A 15,983-nucleotide genomic window follows, 5' to 3' on the forward strand; every position below is an offset into this window, starting at 1 on the left:
TGATGTGGTCCTGTCATTCTATGATGTGGTTATTCCATTACTTGATGAGGTAAAACCACGTGACCAATTCGGAAAGAACTGTTCTATTTTTAGATAGATTTCCATGTTGTATGTGCCTTGAATGCGTGTGGCCATCCATCTAATAAATGTTCAAATTAAAGTTCGGGTTACTGTTGAAATTCGAGCTATTTTATATGTCTTTTTGAGTTCGTAATTAAATTTGCTATAGCAGAACAAGGGATTTTGCTCGGGCTTCCGAAAAGAGGGCTCCGGGATATGCGTACTAAATAAACGATGTTGCAGTATACAAAACGCTACATAGGAGTTAGATGTGGTGTGATTGCCAATGAGACAACTATCCACCAAAGTTTAAATGCAGTGGATGTAAGAAATCATATATAGGCAACCGTACAGCCTTCAACACTCCGTATAATCAGCTACTGAGGGCCACCATGCACTATGTGAACAAAAATCTGTTTTTTTTACAGATTTCAATATGTCGTTTGTTTAATGTGGTTTGGATGGGTATCGCCAAAGTTAAAGTTCAAATTAAAGTTCGAGTGGTTGTTCAGATTTATTTGGAATGAAAACGGGGAACGGCAGACAATAATAAAAAAAAAAATCCTAAAAATTTTACATAATTTCGGACATAATTAGGATATCCCCAAAACCACTAGGTCCTGTTACTAAAATATTTGATCCGAAGTTCTCAAATAGTAGCAGTATTATAACAAATTTGTAAAATACTCCACGGAACGCTTGGTCTCGCCTGATGTTGCTGCTTTCAGTGTAAAAGCGTATTATGCTGATCAGCTGTACATCCATCCAAATAAAAAAAGGGTTTTTTCTGTAAATACTTTTTCTTGATATTGAGGAAAAACTCCTATACAAGTTTTAAAACACTTCATGGAGGTAATAAATTTATCATGTCAAAACAGTTTAATTCGGTTTTATTTAACTAAAACAAAACTGTATGGTTTTCAATAATGAGCAAAACCCATGCCCCATAGTAAGCTATAAAAGGTCCCGAAATGACGTCACTTTCGACGACGTTGTTGTGTCTCACTGCTGCTACATTGATGTCGCAGTCTCGACACAAATCAAAAGACTAATACTTTATTGTTAACAAATGAGACATTTCAAATCATCTCACACTTAAGTTCTCCGATTTTTTTTTGGCGTGAATGATCATTTGAACATATATACGAATATCAATCTTTGACTTTTAATCAATTGAATTCTCTGATCTTCCTCGCACTAATTGAAAAATAAACATTTTGGAATATCTGTTTCACATGTGACGACGAACATGTTCCAGTTGTCGTTATCATAATACTTTCATCTTTTACTCGAATGTGAACTTTCAAATAAAACCAAATCACTAGGTTTGTAATTTCGCGAACAACACGACGGGTGCCACACGTTGAGCAGAATCTCCTTACCTCTCTGGGAAACCCGAGATCACCTGGTCCCCGATGGATATTAATTACCCAGCCATACCGATCTATTGAGTCGGCCATTTGAAACTTTTTTTATAAGCCACTGCAACTTTAGTGTTTAACCTCTATCCGTCCGTCCGTCTTTCCGTCCCATTATGGGTATATAGTTATTCCGCATAACTACGAAGTTTTCTCTTTACTGTCTGTTTGTACATATATTGAAGGTGTGCTGCATGTGGTCTGTCAGGGTTTAATTTTTATTACTATGTGCTCTTTTGGGAGAAAGTTGAACTTTGTCATTTTTGGGAAATTTACTTGCATAAGTAGGTCGTTTCCAGATAACTCCTCCTACAGTTTGAATGCTAGGAATTTATCACTCTGCTAGCTGTTTGTACATTTATTGAAGGTGTCATGTGGTCAGGGTTTTTTCTTTTTATTATTTATTATTTTTCCTCTTTTTGGAGAAAAAATTGAACTTTGTCCTTTTTGGGGTATAAGCGATTAAATGAGTGGAGTGCGGTGCATCACTTTGTCTAGTTTACATTTTTTTCTTGTGTTGTGCTGTGTAACTGTTACAGTCCGATGTTTGCTCACATACATGTTAAACTCCGCCTCTAGCACTTTATTCATGTACCTGCCCAAGTGAGGAGCATCAATTTCAATTTTTGTCATTGTACATACATATGTGTCATATTTGTTTTTTGGTAAAATAGTCCGTTAGTTTTTTTTCACATAGTGCATGGTGGCCTTTTGTAGCTGATTATACGGAGTGTTGAATGCTGTACGGTTGCCTATATGATTTCTTACATCCACTGCATTTAAACTCTGGTGATAGTTGTCTCATTGGCCATCACACCACATCTAACTTTATTGCCTATTTAGTACGTATATCCCGGAACCCTCTTTTCGGAAGCCCGAGCAAAAGCCGTTGTTTCGCTATAGAAAATTTAATTACGAACTCAAAAAGACATATAAAATAGCTCGAATTTCAACTCGAAATCTTAATTTATCTAAATGATACTTAAATTCGAATATTACTCAAACTCTACCTCAAGAAGTGACTCAAATTCAAAGTTGTAACTAGAACTATGCCTTTAAATGTGACTCAAACTCGAAGTCAAACCCGAAACTCAATGCTAACTAGAACTTCAATTCTAAGCATGACTTGAATTTGAAAACTGACTCAAAGTTTAACTAAAATAGTAACCTGAACTTTAATTTGAACACTAATTAGATGGATGGCCACACGCATTCAAGGCACATACACACATGCACTCGTCTCAGAAATATTTTGTCCTATATACCTTTATATAAACGTATATAGGAAAAACATTCTGAGACGAGTGCCTGTGCACATACAACATGAAATCTATCTAAAAATAGAACAGTTTTTTTCCGAATTGGTCACGTGGTTTTACCTCATTAAGAAATGGGATAACCACATCATAGAATGACAGGACCACATCGAAGAATGACAAGACCACATCAAATAATGAAACAAACACATCAAGTAGGGGGAAATCGTCAAATTTTGAAACATCATTAGTACATAATGTTAAAACCATATAAAGAATAAACAAATCATCATTACGAAATAACAAAACCACATCATGTAATGAAACAACTACATTACGTTAAGTCACATACACATCAAGTAATGTTAAAACCACATTGACTAATGACGCAACCATATCAAATAATGGTGAAACCACATCGAGTAATGAAAAATACATATTGAGTAATGACATAACTATATCAAGTCATTACGAAACCATATCGTGTAATATCGAAATATCAGTAAGCAATGACTATTCCATATTGAGTTATATTAGAGGTTTCTTACAAATTGACGAAAGGTACGTATGCTTGACGAATCATACGTAAAACTCGTTTTAGGGATCCTTTATGTTGACATATTTAAATAGTCTTGGAACTTTGGACAATTATCCTACATGCAATTTGAATTTTCTTGAGATATATTAAGGATTTCGGGACGTACGATCGGTTAAAATATGATAACACTAGGTTGGAGGAAATAACACTACAAAATATCCTAAATATAGAGTAGTCGGACTGGAAAAATGTCCTAAAAGTCTAAAAACCGGCCCCTCCCCCACTCTTTAATATTACAATGTTGCACTGTTTAACCTAAGAAAATGTCAAAGTAAATACATTGTCGTCTTCCCTTATAGAAATATAAGAAAAATCAAAACACAAATACTTCCTTGATTCAAAATTTGCAACGGTCAAAATAATAAAATGAAAATGAAGAAAAAAGACGATCTTTATACTATGCCATATGCTGTTGCTCGTTTATTAACTTTTGAATCCTCGCCTCTCCTCTGGTAATATTCATTGCCCCCACCCCCCCCCCCCACCCCACCCCCACCTAATGTATATATATGATACACCGGAGCAATTGAACGGTCATTTTAGCGTATATTTGCGTTTTGCCTATAGTCCTGAAAATTCATAAAATATTCGCCACTGGACGATAAGTGACAACTTCGCGTCTATCTTCCAAACATGGGTACTGTTAAATCATCATTATAAAATCCACAACATATATGATGCAAAATTGTAAATCTATTTTCTTGATATACAAAATCTGTTTTTCTAGATTTATTCACCATTACTTTTTAAAAACATTTTTAAATTAGCATCATTTTCAAGCAAATCTCGATATTCCACTTTGACAATTTGCTAAAAGTGTACTATAAAAAATAAAAATAAATGTGAATCTTGTCGTTAGATTTAGATTAACGTACTTTAATAATGCCATTGAAATGTTAATCGTGAAACTCGTGCTTAAAAATGTCCCGCGGAAATTTGTGTTCTCGTGGTTTACGTAAGTAATGTATCACGACGTAAGTGTATTTGACACTATTTTTCTCTGTTTGATTATATTAAAATCGTGTATTATTTGCGATATTAATATTTTTGAAAAATAAACTTGATTTAGAAAAGAATGCTGTTTTGTTGGATAAAACAAAGACTCTTTTAACTGTTATTGTGGAAATGTAATACGTGCTCCCTTTACGTTCGTTCGTACCTTTCGTCAATTTGTAAAAAAGCTCTATTAAAACATCATTACGTAATGTCCAAACCATAATAAGTAAAGACAAAATATCCTTAAGTAATGATAAAACAACATAAAGTAATATCAGAGTTCCAAATATTAAAGACAGCTGTGGCGTTCCATAGCACGATGTTGTTGTTGCAAATTAATTGATATGGTTTAGCTAGGAAGTTTCTGACGTAATTAAGATTTTCAATTGAGTTTTAATCGTGTAATCAATATGACATTTCTAAAGAAAAATAATGCTCTATTATTCAATGGGAATAAGAATAATTTAAGACTTTGTGACTGCTCTCGATATCATCCAATTGAAAGATGACAGTTTACAGGAAACTTTGTTGAAGTTCTCAGCTGTAATGGAATGTAGGTTACACTGTTCCGTTAAAGTCCAATGTCTTATTAGGAGGAAAAAATGCTGTGCTTTCAAAAAGGTAATACAAAAAATACCAAACTTCAAGGAAAGTTCATAAAGGGGAAGTCCATAAAAGCTGACAAATCAATAGTTTCACTTTATCAACCAACTTTATCCAAGTTATAATCAAATGAGAAAACTGATCTGTTTATTTTTTTTTTAATTTCCGCTTTTTTCGCCCTCAGTCAGTCGCTATCCACATATACCGCTTTTCATTCTGGACGGTCTATCTTGCAGAACCTACATGTTGTATAATTATAATACAATGTACTTGAATTTCTCGTCCTAAATATGAATAATTCTCGTTTCTCGATTTTTTACTTAGATTAGACCGTTGGTTTTCCCGTTTGAATGGTTTTACACTTGTAATTTTGAGGCCCTTTCTAGCTTGTTGTTCGGTGTGAGACAAGTCTCCTTGTAGAAGGCCGTACCTTGACCTATAATGGTTTACTTTTATAAATTGTTATTTGGATGGAGAGTTGTCTCATTGGCAGTCATACCACATCTTCCAATACCTATATACTGGACATTCCCGATTTAATATTTCGTCTAAACTTCCACTACCCACTTGTTTTAAAAATAACTATATTTTAAAAAAACATGACACAATGCATTTGCTATAAACAGTCAAAAGACACTCTTAAAAATGAGTCAAGAATTCAAATATATCGTGCCATCATTATCTTAAGTTGGAGCGACATAAACACAACATTAATAAGAGACCAACATAAACTTATAAATTTGGTGCGTCCCATAAAACTTTCTTTGACAGAGACTACCAAAGACCTGCAATCGACATCACATTACAAACCAATCAGATATTCAACTCCCCTTTTCCCAAATTGCGTAATGCATCCTCCACCTGATCGTAGATTACGGTTCCCCTGCCAATAATACCAGAAACAACGAAAATCGTTCATAGAAAATTATGCAATACCACTTATAATATAACAATATTTTGAAACACAGTGGGCAGATTTGGTTTTTAGCATTATATTTCCTTAAACAATATAAAAATAAGAAGATGTGGTATGATTGCCAATGAGACAACTCTACACCAGAGACCAAATGACGTAGAAGTTTACAACTATTAGTTTGTTTTGTAACTCGAAACCCACCTGTTTCCTCTTAATATAATTTCTGTCTGCATTTCTTTATCTTAGGCAGGGTTCAAATAATCAGAAAATAATCATTTGCTGATAGTTGGAATTGTATATAGTCCTATTATGTATGACCTCGGGGATTTATTTCTATAACTGTTTATTTCTGATATTTTCTTTTCCTTTTTTTTGCTTTTTATTATTTTTTTTTTTTATTTTTTTTTACTATCAATGTGCCACATTTTGATGCATTAAAAAATGAAAATATCAGCATAAAAACGTTTATAAATAACGAAAACATAATGCTATTACTAGAATTATATAGTAACCCTTTCTTACAGCAGAATTAACAATAAGTTTGTCAGTATTTATTCTGCTGGCTGTATGGTGATCGACTTTCATTGTTAAAGAGACAACCCCTATATAATTTGCATGTATTTGATTTCAAGACAAAATCAATGCAGAAATTGAAAAAATTCTATAAATTTATAAAAATCTATCATAATCAAATCAAATTGATAAAGTATATGAAATTGTTTCAAGCAGAATATACCTTTTAAGAGAGTTAATACATTTCTTTACCATTTATTGCTCTTATTGTTTTTTACAATTACTAAATATTACCAATGATTGACTACGTATACGTACTGTTGTACAGTGTTGGGCCTTACAACAAACTATGTAACGGTTAGTCAACGGAAAAAAGTGAAATAACAAAAATACCGAACTCCGAGGAAAACTCTAAACGGAAAGTTCCTTCGCAAATGGCAAAATCAAAAGCTCAAACACATCAAACGAATGGATAACAACTGCCATATTCCTGACTTGGTACAGGTATTTTCTTATTTAGTTTGGTTGGAATTGGTTCAGTAGTTTCAGAGGAAAAGACTTTCTAAAGTTGGAAACGTAAACAAATTGTGTAAAATTGTCCTTAAAGGGCTATAACTCTTTGAGGGGTCAATGACAATTTTGGTCATATAAACTTATTTGTAGATCTTACTTTGTTGAACATTTTTGCTGTTTACAGTTTATCTTTATCATTAATAATATACAAGATAATAACCAAAAATTGCAAAATTTCCTTAAAATTACCAATTTAGTGGCAGCAACCTAACAAAGGGATGTTAGATTCATCTGAAAATTTCATGGTTGATAGAATTTTACCTAATGAACATGTTTGCATCACATCAGAATTGCTCTTAATGAATTAGTGTTTTAGATATAAGCCAAAATCTGCATTTTACCCCTATGTTCTATTTTTAGCCATGGCGGCCATGTTTTTTGACGAAACAGAAAATAAAAATACAAACTTTATTCTAGATACCCTAAGGCTATGTTCATTACTGAATTAAAAAAAGAATCTAAAGATGTTTGTGGTATATATCATCTGATCATCTACGTTTATATAATATTCGCTCAGGTCAACGACCGATCAGGGCGTCTTCGTCTTCTGATTTTTTTAAAGAACATTTAATTACCTCAGTCTTATTATCTGGAAAAATTTGCCAAATTGATATATTTCGATTTTTTAAGATCATGTGTTCAAACTATATTTTAACTTTACAGAATGAATAGACCTGAAGTGAATTACACATACTCCTATCGAATATCAATTGCCTATTCAATATTTACGCTACATTATATCTATATATATTTTGTTATTTGTTTGTATGTATTTTCTTTTTTATGAAGACCTCAATGTTATATGTCAAATGAGTTAACTTTGTAAAATAAAGAATATTATTAGCATTAAAATATAAAAGGTTACTGAGACGAGGTTCTAATGAGAGTGTGCATTATAAGATCTTATAACTGTAAAAACACTGTGCAATGGATAATTCAAAATCATTGTATATCTGTTTTCCACGGGAAAGATAACTAAATAACATTTATGTTGTCCATAATTATTTCACGTGTGCTTTATTTGTATGCAAAAGAGGAAAATTGATCTGAATGAAAATCTTACAACTACCCATCAAAGACCCCAGGACAACGATGTCAATAACTACATGTAAACGTCATCGTACAAACTTCATCAATGAGCAAAACACATACTGTAAATATAGCAGGCTATAAAAATTCCCGGTATATAAAAATGTAAAAAAAAAAATGAAAAAATGAATGGCCTATTTCAAACTGATTACATAAAACGATTGCGACAGATCGATGTCATTCAACGACTTCGAATTGACAGCTGGTTTTTGGCTTGGGACAAGCACATCGAGAATGTGGCGGGTTAGAACGTCTTTGTGAGCGCTCAACCCATCCCTAACCTGGAAAAGTGTTGTATCAGTACAACATTCCAACAGTAAGTACTCATCATTGCTCCGGTCATAGTATAAGTGTAATGTTGACGTTAGTGTAATGTTGACGTTAGTGTAATGTTGACGTTAGTGTAATGTTGACGGCAAACAGCCAGAAATAAAATACACAATAATGAATTTTAAAAAAATATTACTATTTTTTCTACATATGCTAGTTCTTGGTCTGAGTAAAGGTTTATGACCGAAAGTTCTGGATTCTGTCTTCTGATCGAAAACACGTGTCGAATCAATTTACGTAAAATTCTATGAAAGTTTGACAAACTTATTGATAACTGAAAAACTTTAACCTTAGACTGTAAATGTTACCTGCAAAAATATTTATCAGTAAAATACGGGAAAATTAGACACAAATATATTTTTCAAAATTTCACTTTGGATTCTGGGTTTTTTTTTTTATCATAAAGAATTTTCTTTCCAAATTTCATAAAATTCCATGAAGGTTTGACAAAGTTGTTGATGCACAGGACTTGTTTCTGTCAATTTGGGAGGAGGGTTACTATCCACACGTGTACGAAAAATCACGTATCACGTATTGCTCTAACATTCAAATGTATTTTATAATTGAAAGACATTCTAAATTAATTTAGTCCTGGTATCTATGATGAGTTTATTTACTAAAATAGTTACTTCTTGTAACTTTCACTCCATTTGGTCCCTGATCGAGTGTTGACTTACTGGCAACAACACCACACCATCTTACTTTTTCAACGAAAAAATATTCTTCCGCGGATCGAAATTTTATCATAAAAGATTACTCAGATAGGCAAGAGATAAATTGTACTGAATCTGCAAAGTGAAAAATAACTGGCTTTTAAGAATCTCCCTGTGTTCATCTAATACATAAAGATACACAATGGACTGAACAATTCAATTGAAAATATTTTATTTTTCAAATATCAACGTACATTAAAACAAAGGGATGGACAAAAAGCAAAGTCTGTACAAATCCCTTTACAATACAAAATGGATTGAATAATCTGATGGTATATAATATATTTCTTATTATTATTTCATATGACAGATTTATGAAAAAGCAGAATTAGTAACTGAGTTAAAGAAAATAGTTTATTAGAACGTTTTTCTTGGTATTATGACCGAACGAAAAACATGTCAATTATATATATTGGGACTTTAATATTTCGGACTTTAGTAATTTTATGTTTTAATCGTCCTCTTTAGCTCAAATTTTCCCACATAAATATCTTTTGAATTAAAATATATGTTTCTATTTATTCGAATAGGGACTTCATATCTACGTATCAAACAATGTTTAGTAGATTATCTTAACAATGGACAATAATTGCTTAATCCATGGTTACAGGCCTAGGTATTCCTTTATTATTATGTTTATTAAATACATTTATTCTTAAAAATAATTCATGTTCAGTTTTGGAAAGATTCAAACCGTAAAAACCGGACTCAATATTGTAAGATCGTTTATATTCTTGTTGGATTGTTAATTAAATTGTTAAACTTTATACCGACTTGAATCTTTATTTGATAACCAGCAAATAGTCATAGTATGATACAGTATTCAGTAAATAATATACAACTTTGGCTCATAACCGGGAAATTAGATAAAAATTTGTAAGGGTTCCGCGGAACCCAGTGTCTCGCCTACTCTTTCTGTTTATCGCAAGTTCAACAAAAATGAGGAAACAAATCAATAAAATATTCCTGTTGATACTATCTTTTGATTGTAAGAAGCTTCTGTCCAAATTTGGTAAAAATTTGTAAGGGTTCCGCGGAACCCAGTGTCTCGCCTACTTTTGCTGTAAATCGCAGGCTCAACAAAAATGAGGAAAAAAATGAATAAAAATATTCCTCTTGATACTATCTTATGATTGTAAGAAGCTTCTGTCCAAGTTTGGTAAAAATTTAGAATAGTTAATGAATCTGGTAAATGTTTTGAAAACTTTAACTGCAGACTGTATGTAATGTTAACTGAAAGAAAATCTAAGTCCATTTAAAAATAAAATACAGAAAAAATAGTTATCTTTTAACAAAATTTACTTCTGGACGTTTCTGTCGAAGGCTCGACAAAAATCCAGGATAGTTTATGTAATAAATGTTTAAAAAATTTAACTGCACACTGAATGTAATGTTAACTAGAAGAAAACAAAATTTCCTTCTAGATACTAGCTTTGGATCATAAACAAGCTTCTTTCCAAGTTTGGTACAAATCCAAAATAGTATAAGAAAGTTATTAAAATTTTAAAAAGTTAAACCACAGAGTGAATGTGTTGTTTCGCAGCAAACCTAAGTCACTTTAAAAGTAAAATACAAAAAAATAGATTTATTTTTTTACAAAATTTCCTTCTAGATACTAGCTTTTGATCATAAACAAGCTTCTGTCCAAGTTTGGTACAAATCCAAAATAGTATAAGAAAGTTATTTAAATTTAAAAAAGTTTAACCACAGAGTGAATGTATTGTTTCCTGGCAGAAAATCTAAGTCCATTTAAAAGTAAAATACAGAAAAATGGATTTATTTTTTTTACAAAATTTACTTCTGCATACTATCTTTTGATCATAAACAATCTTCTGTCCAAGTTTGGTACCAACCCAGGATAGTTAAAGTTATTAAAATTTTAAAAACTTTAACCACAGAGTGAATGTAATATTTCCCGGCAGAAAAACTAAGTCTATTTAAAAGTAAAATACGGAACAAATGGAATTTTATTTTTACAAAATTTACTTCTGGATACTATCTTTTGATCAAAAACAAGCTTCTGTCCAAGTTTGGTAGAAATCCAGGATCGTTTGAGAAAGTTATTCAAATTTCAAAAACTTTAACCACAGAGTGAATATTTGTGGACGCCGCCGACGACGACGACGACGACGGAATGTAGGATCGCTTAGTCTCGCTTTTTCGACTTAAGTCGAAGGCTCGACAAAAACCCAAAGCAGTTAGAAAAAAATATCAGTGTCGGTGACTTTTTATTTCAATAACAAAAAAAATCATAGTCTTAGTCAAGATATTGCATTTAACTTCACTGAAAAAAAGTTTTTTGTATTTTAATTTTTTATTATTACATGTAACTGAACAAAGTTACGCAGATGATTACCTAGAACATCGTCAAACCTATCTAGTGTGTCAAATATTAGTCTACTATATTTTATTGGCTGTAAGGGTGTGGAACAGGGTAAACTAATTTCTTAAAATGTTGGTACAATTATCATGATTATATATGAAAACGTCCATTAAATTCAAATGCATGGATACATATTTATCCACTATCACTGATACATAAAAATTAAAGTAAAAATCCAAGATCAATTTGACCGTCCGTTTGCAAATCTAATGTATATAACAACAGAGACATATCTATTACAATTGTATTGTTACTTTGTATCATGTGTCTCTGATAACACAAAGGATAACGTCCTATATATGAGCTTACTCGAAATAATGTTGACTAAAATCATTTCATGACAATTGTCTATTTTTTTTTTTCATATAATAGTTAAATCATGAAGAAAGTTTTCTTGCTTATTAAATAATTGATCTACTTGACAAGAAAGGATTTGTTGGCTATTTCCGACCCAAAATATTACATATTACGCTCGTATTGGTAATCATCCATTTGGAAATATAATATCTGATTAAGATCTGAACACATCTATTGTGTTTAATTCCATAACCTAGATTGGTGATCGAAATAGTTTTTTAACAAAATTTACGACTTACTTTTAATTCGTATCGCATTTGGGCCGCAACAAGCCATTTGCTGTCCAGGATATCGGTATTTACAAAATAGCCATACGTCAAATCAAGCGAAGAGTTGGCAATGTAAACAAATTTAACCGGAAATAAAAAGTCCCGACTGGTTCAAAGTGGATCATATTCTCAAGTCATATGGATTGCCCTCTCCGCATGAGATAGTCTTAAATCCAAACAAAAACTGGAAAAGATTGACCCATGATATGATAGATTCAACATGGAAAACAAAATGGTCTGAGATAGCTGAAACAAAATCGTCATCAAATCATATGGAAATAAGCAAATGGAATTTCCGAAGTCCTAATAAGTGTTGGAGCAGTGTCAGAGACAACAAGAGAGATGTTGCTAAAGGCATAATTAAATCCATAATACTTACTGGAACGTATAAAACTCAAAGTATAAACAACCTCTTTGATTCAACAACATCTGCACAGTGCAAACTATGTATGGAAGAAACAGAAGACTATAATAAATTGTTCAAATAAGGCCTTCGAAAATAGTGGAATAAATTACTTTTGGAGTGTCAAGAACTCGTTGGAAGTACTTGATAAATTGCATGCTTATATTGGTGATTTTGAATCTGTTCAAAGTTTTGATTTTTCAACCCTGTATACCACATTGCTTCACATTCTCATTAAGAAAAAATTCACACACCTAATTAAATGGGCATTCAAAAAATCAGAATGTGAATATATATGTTCAAACTCTTTTATGTCATTTTTTAGTAGCAATAAACAAAAAAACTATGTTAATTGGACATGCTTTGATACTATATATGCCCTTGAATTTTTACTAGATAACATTTTTGTTCGCTTTGGGGATTCCGTATATCGTCAGATTATCGGAATTCCAATGGGGACTAACTGTGCACCACTTATTGCGGACCTCTTTTTGTATTGTTATGAGTTACAATTTATGACAAAAATAAGCAAAGACCCATCAAAACAACATCTGATAAACAAATTTAATAATACTTTTAGATATTTGGATGATATTTTGGCTCCCAATAATGACGACTTCAGTATGTATATTAATGAAATTTATCCTGCTGAACTTACTTTAAATAAAGCTAATACTAACAATGACCACTGCCATTTCCTCGATCTTGATATCTAATTTTTTATGGAAATATTCTTTATAAAGCACAAAGGTGTCAGTATTCACCTCAGAAACTTACAAAACCTTTGAATAGACTTATTAAGAAGGGATATAATTACGATACTGTTGTCAAGTCATTAAAGATTGCATATTTTGGCGTTAATATTGAGTCACTGATAAGGTCTTTGCGTCGGAACTAAACACATTTATTCTAAAAACAGTTGATGGCATGACACAGGTTATGTTCTTCTCATATATGTTATGATGGTATGATACTAAACCCCTAACGGGAAGGATTGTGCCTGATGTTCATATGATGAAATCATAATCTTTCAGTCAGTTTAATTGAAGTCTGGAGCTGGCATGTCAGATAACTGCTAGTAGTCTGTTGTTATTTATGTATAATGGTCATTTTGTTTATTTTCTTTGGTTACATCTTCTGACATCAGACTCGGACTTCTCTTGAACTGAATTTTAATGCGCGTATTGTTATGCGTTTACTTTTCTACATTGGTTAGAGGTATAGGGGGAGGGTTGAGATCTCACAAACATGTTTAACCCCGCCGCATTTTTGCGCCTGTCCCAAGTCAGGAGCATCTGGCCTTTGTTAGTCTTATATTATTTTAATTTTAGTTTCTTGTGTACAATTTGGAAAATAGTATGGCGTTCATTATCACTGAACTAGTATATATTTGTTTAGGGGACAGCTGAAGGACGCCTCCGGGTGCGGGAATTTCTCGCTACATCGAAGACCTGTTGGTGACCTTCGGCTGTTGTTTTTTTATTTGGTCGGGTTGTTGTCTCTTTAACACATTCCCCATTTCCATTCTCAATTTTATAAACATTTTCTTGTGAACTGCAAAAACTTGAACGTGTTCGTTATGTCCGTGTGTGTACTGATGTCATAGATTCTATCGAACGTAATCAATGCATCACTGGTAAATTATTAAGTCAGTGATTTTGTTACCATAAATTGCTTAAAACTTTTACTAAATTCTTTCATAGATACAAAGATTTGATTAGTAAATTTGGCTTTCGATACTTTCATTTCAGGCAATACACAAGTCATGTCTTCTTTGACTGTCCATGACGTTAAAATACTAAATCCCTTAGTCTCTGATGCATGATTTTTTTTTATAATTAATTGCTTTTAACTAGCTGTCAGTAACTGCGAGGACTCTCAAATCGTACTTTCTTGTAAATTTGACCTGTTGATACTATTTGTTATGCTTTTTTGTTATTTAATGTTTACTTAATTATTCAGGGTTATATCTCGTCTATATACCAGTTTTACTAAGTGTTTGGTAAGACTATAAATTTTCACTTCTTCGTACTATGAACAATAAAATTATCTATTTTGTAAAAAAATAATTCCTTTCTCCATTTTAACGGTACACCTTACAACAAAATTATTTTCATTTACCTGTGTATATTTTTGTATTTAGCGGCTTTTTGTTCAAGGTTATTGTTGTTTTATTTCTATGTTGTGATGTTACACGATTGTTTCAAATAAGGGTGAAGGTAGGTACCTTTTAAAACGTTTAAACCTGCTGCATTTGTTTGCACCTGTCCTAAGTCAGGAATCTGATGTTCAGTAGTTGTCGTTTGTGGATGTGGTTCATAAGTTTTCTCGTTTCTCGTTTTTTATGTAGTGTAGACCGTTGGTTTTCCCATTTGAATGGTTTTACACTAGTCATTTTTGTGGCCCTTTATAGCTTGCTGTTCGGGGTGAGCCAAAGCTCCGTGTTGAAGACCGTACTTTGACCATTATTGTTTACTTTTACAAATTGTGACTTGGATGGAGAGTTGTCTCATTGGCTCTCATACCACATCTTCTTATATCTATGAAGCAAATAGAAATTCTTGACATATATCTTCATGCATGATCTGTATGTTTTCTACATGCAATAAAGATAAGTTTGTACATTTTTTCAGTACAATCGCTCAACTAATTACACTTTGTATGCCACAGAAAATAGTATTGATGCAAATGTTTGAAAACTTATGTATTAAGATAATATGAGCATTCTTGGTAAAAGATAAATCAAGAAAAGCTTTTCGTATGCAAGAAATTTATAGAGTATTATTCTCATCATATCATAGACAGAATGCATAAAAATAGTTATAAATGCAAGAATATTTTTTTTAAAACAAAACAAAACAGCAAAAATTGAATTTAAATAAACACAACCAAAATGAGATAAAAAACCCTATATACATCTAAACACAAGTACTTACTTAAGCAAAACAGCTTAAATAACATCTATGACATATTTCACTCTGGTCAGTATATGTACCACAAAAACGTCATAAAACTATAAATACTATTCTACATCAATGAAAAGGGGTATTTCATATCAAATATAAATGTAACTAAATTAAGGACGGACTTCATTACTTATATCACAACTGTTATTAATGACTACGTATATCACATCTAAAATGACAAATATTTTCCCCAAATGAAATAGAAGAAACAATTGATACTTTCTAGAATGTTAACATTGAAATACCAATGAAAATATTTGCAGTAAAATTATATGTCAGTTAAACCGTACATTTATGAAAAATAATATGGTGCATATTAAAATTAAAATTGTCTAAATTATGTTTGTCTCATAGACAAAAAGCGGTAATGAGACAATCCTAAAGTTGATATTCGTAATGTCAAACTAAATAGAAAGTTTACTTTTAAGCTTATTGCGACTTATAACCAGGTGCTCCGCAGGGCGCAGCTTTAAACGACCGCAGAGGTCGAACCCTGAACAGTTGGGGCAAGTATGGACACAACATTCAAGCTTGATACAG

General features: G+C 32.0%; 1 protein-coding gene across 1 annotated transcript in view; it reads right to left on the bottom strand.

Annotated features, from left to right (window-relative positions):
* The window catches only part of LOC134710711 (dermokine-like), a 29,194-nt gene extending 16,720 nt beyond the window's left edge, over window positions 1–12,474 (bottom strand). Inside the window, exon 1 of the mRNA XM_063571103.1 lies at window positions 12,045–12,474. Within this exon, the coding sequence (XP_063427173.1) occupies window positions 12,045–12,081 (37 nt within the window). The 5' untranslated portion in view covers window positions 12,082–12,474. The remainder of the gene's footprint in view (window positions 1–12,044) is intronic.
* Between the last annotated feature and the right edge of the window lie 3,509 nt (window positions 12,475–15,983).

This window comes from Mytilus trossulus, chromosome 3, assembly GCF_036588685.1.
Source record: "Mytilus trossulus isolate FHL-02 chromosome 3, PNRI_Mtr1.1.1.hap1, whole genome shotgun sequence".
In the NCBI taxonomy this organism is placed as follows: domain Eukaryota; kingdom Metazoa; phylum Mollusca; class Bivalvia; order Mytilida; family Mytilidae; genus Mytilus; species Mytilus trossulus.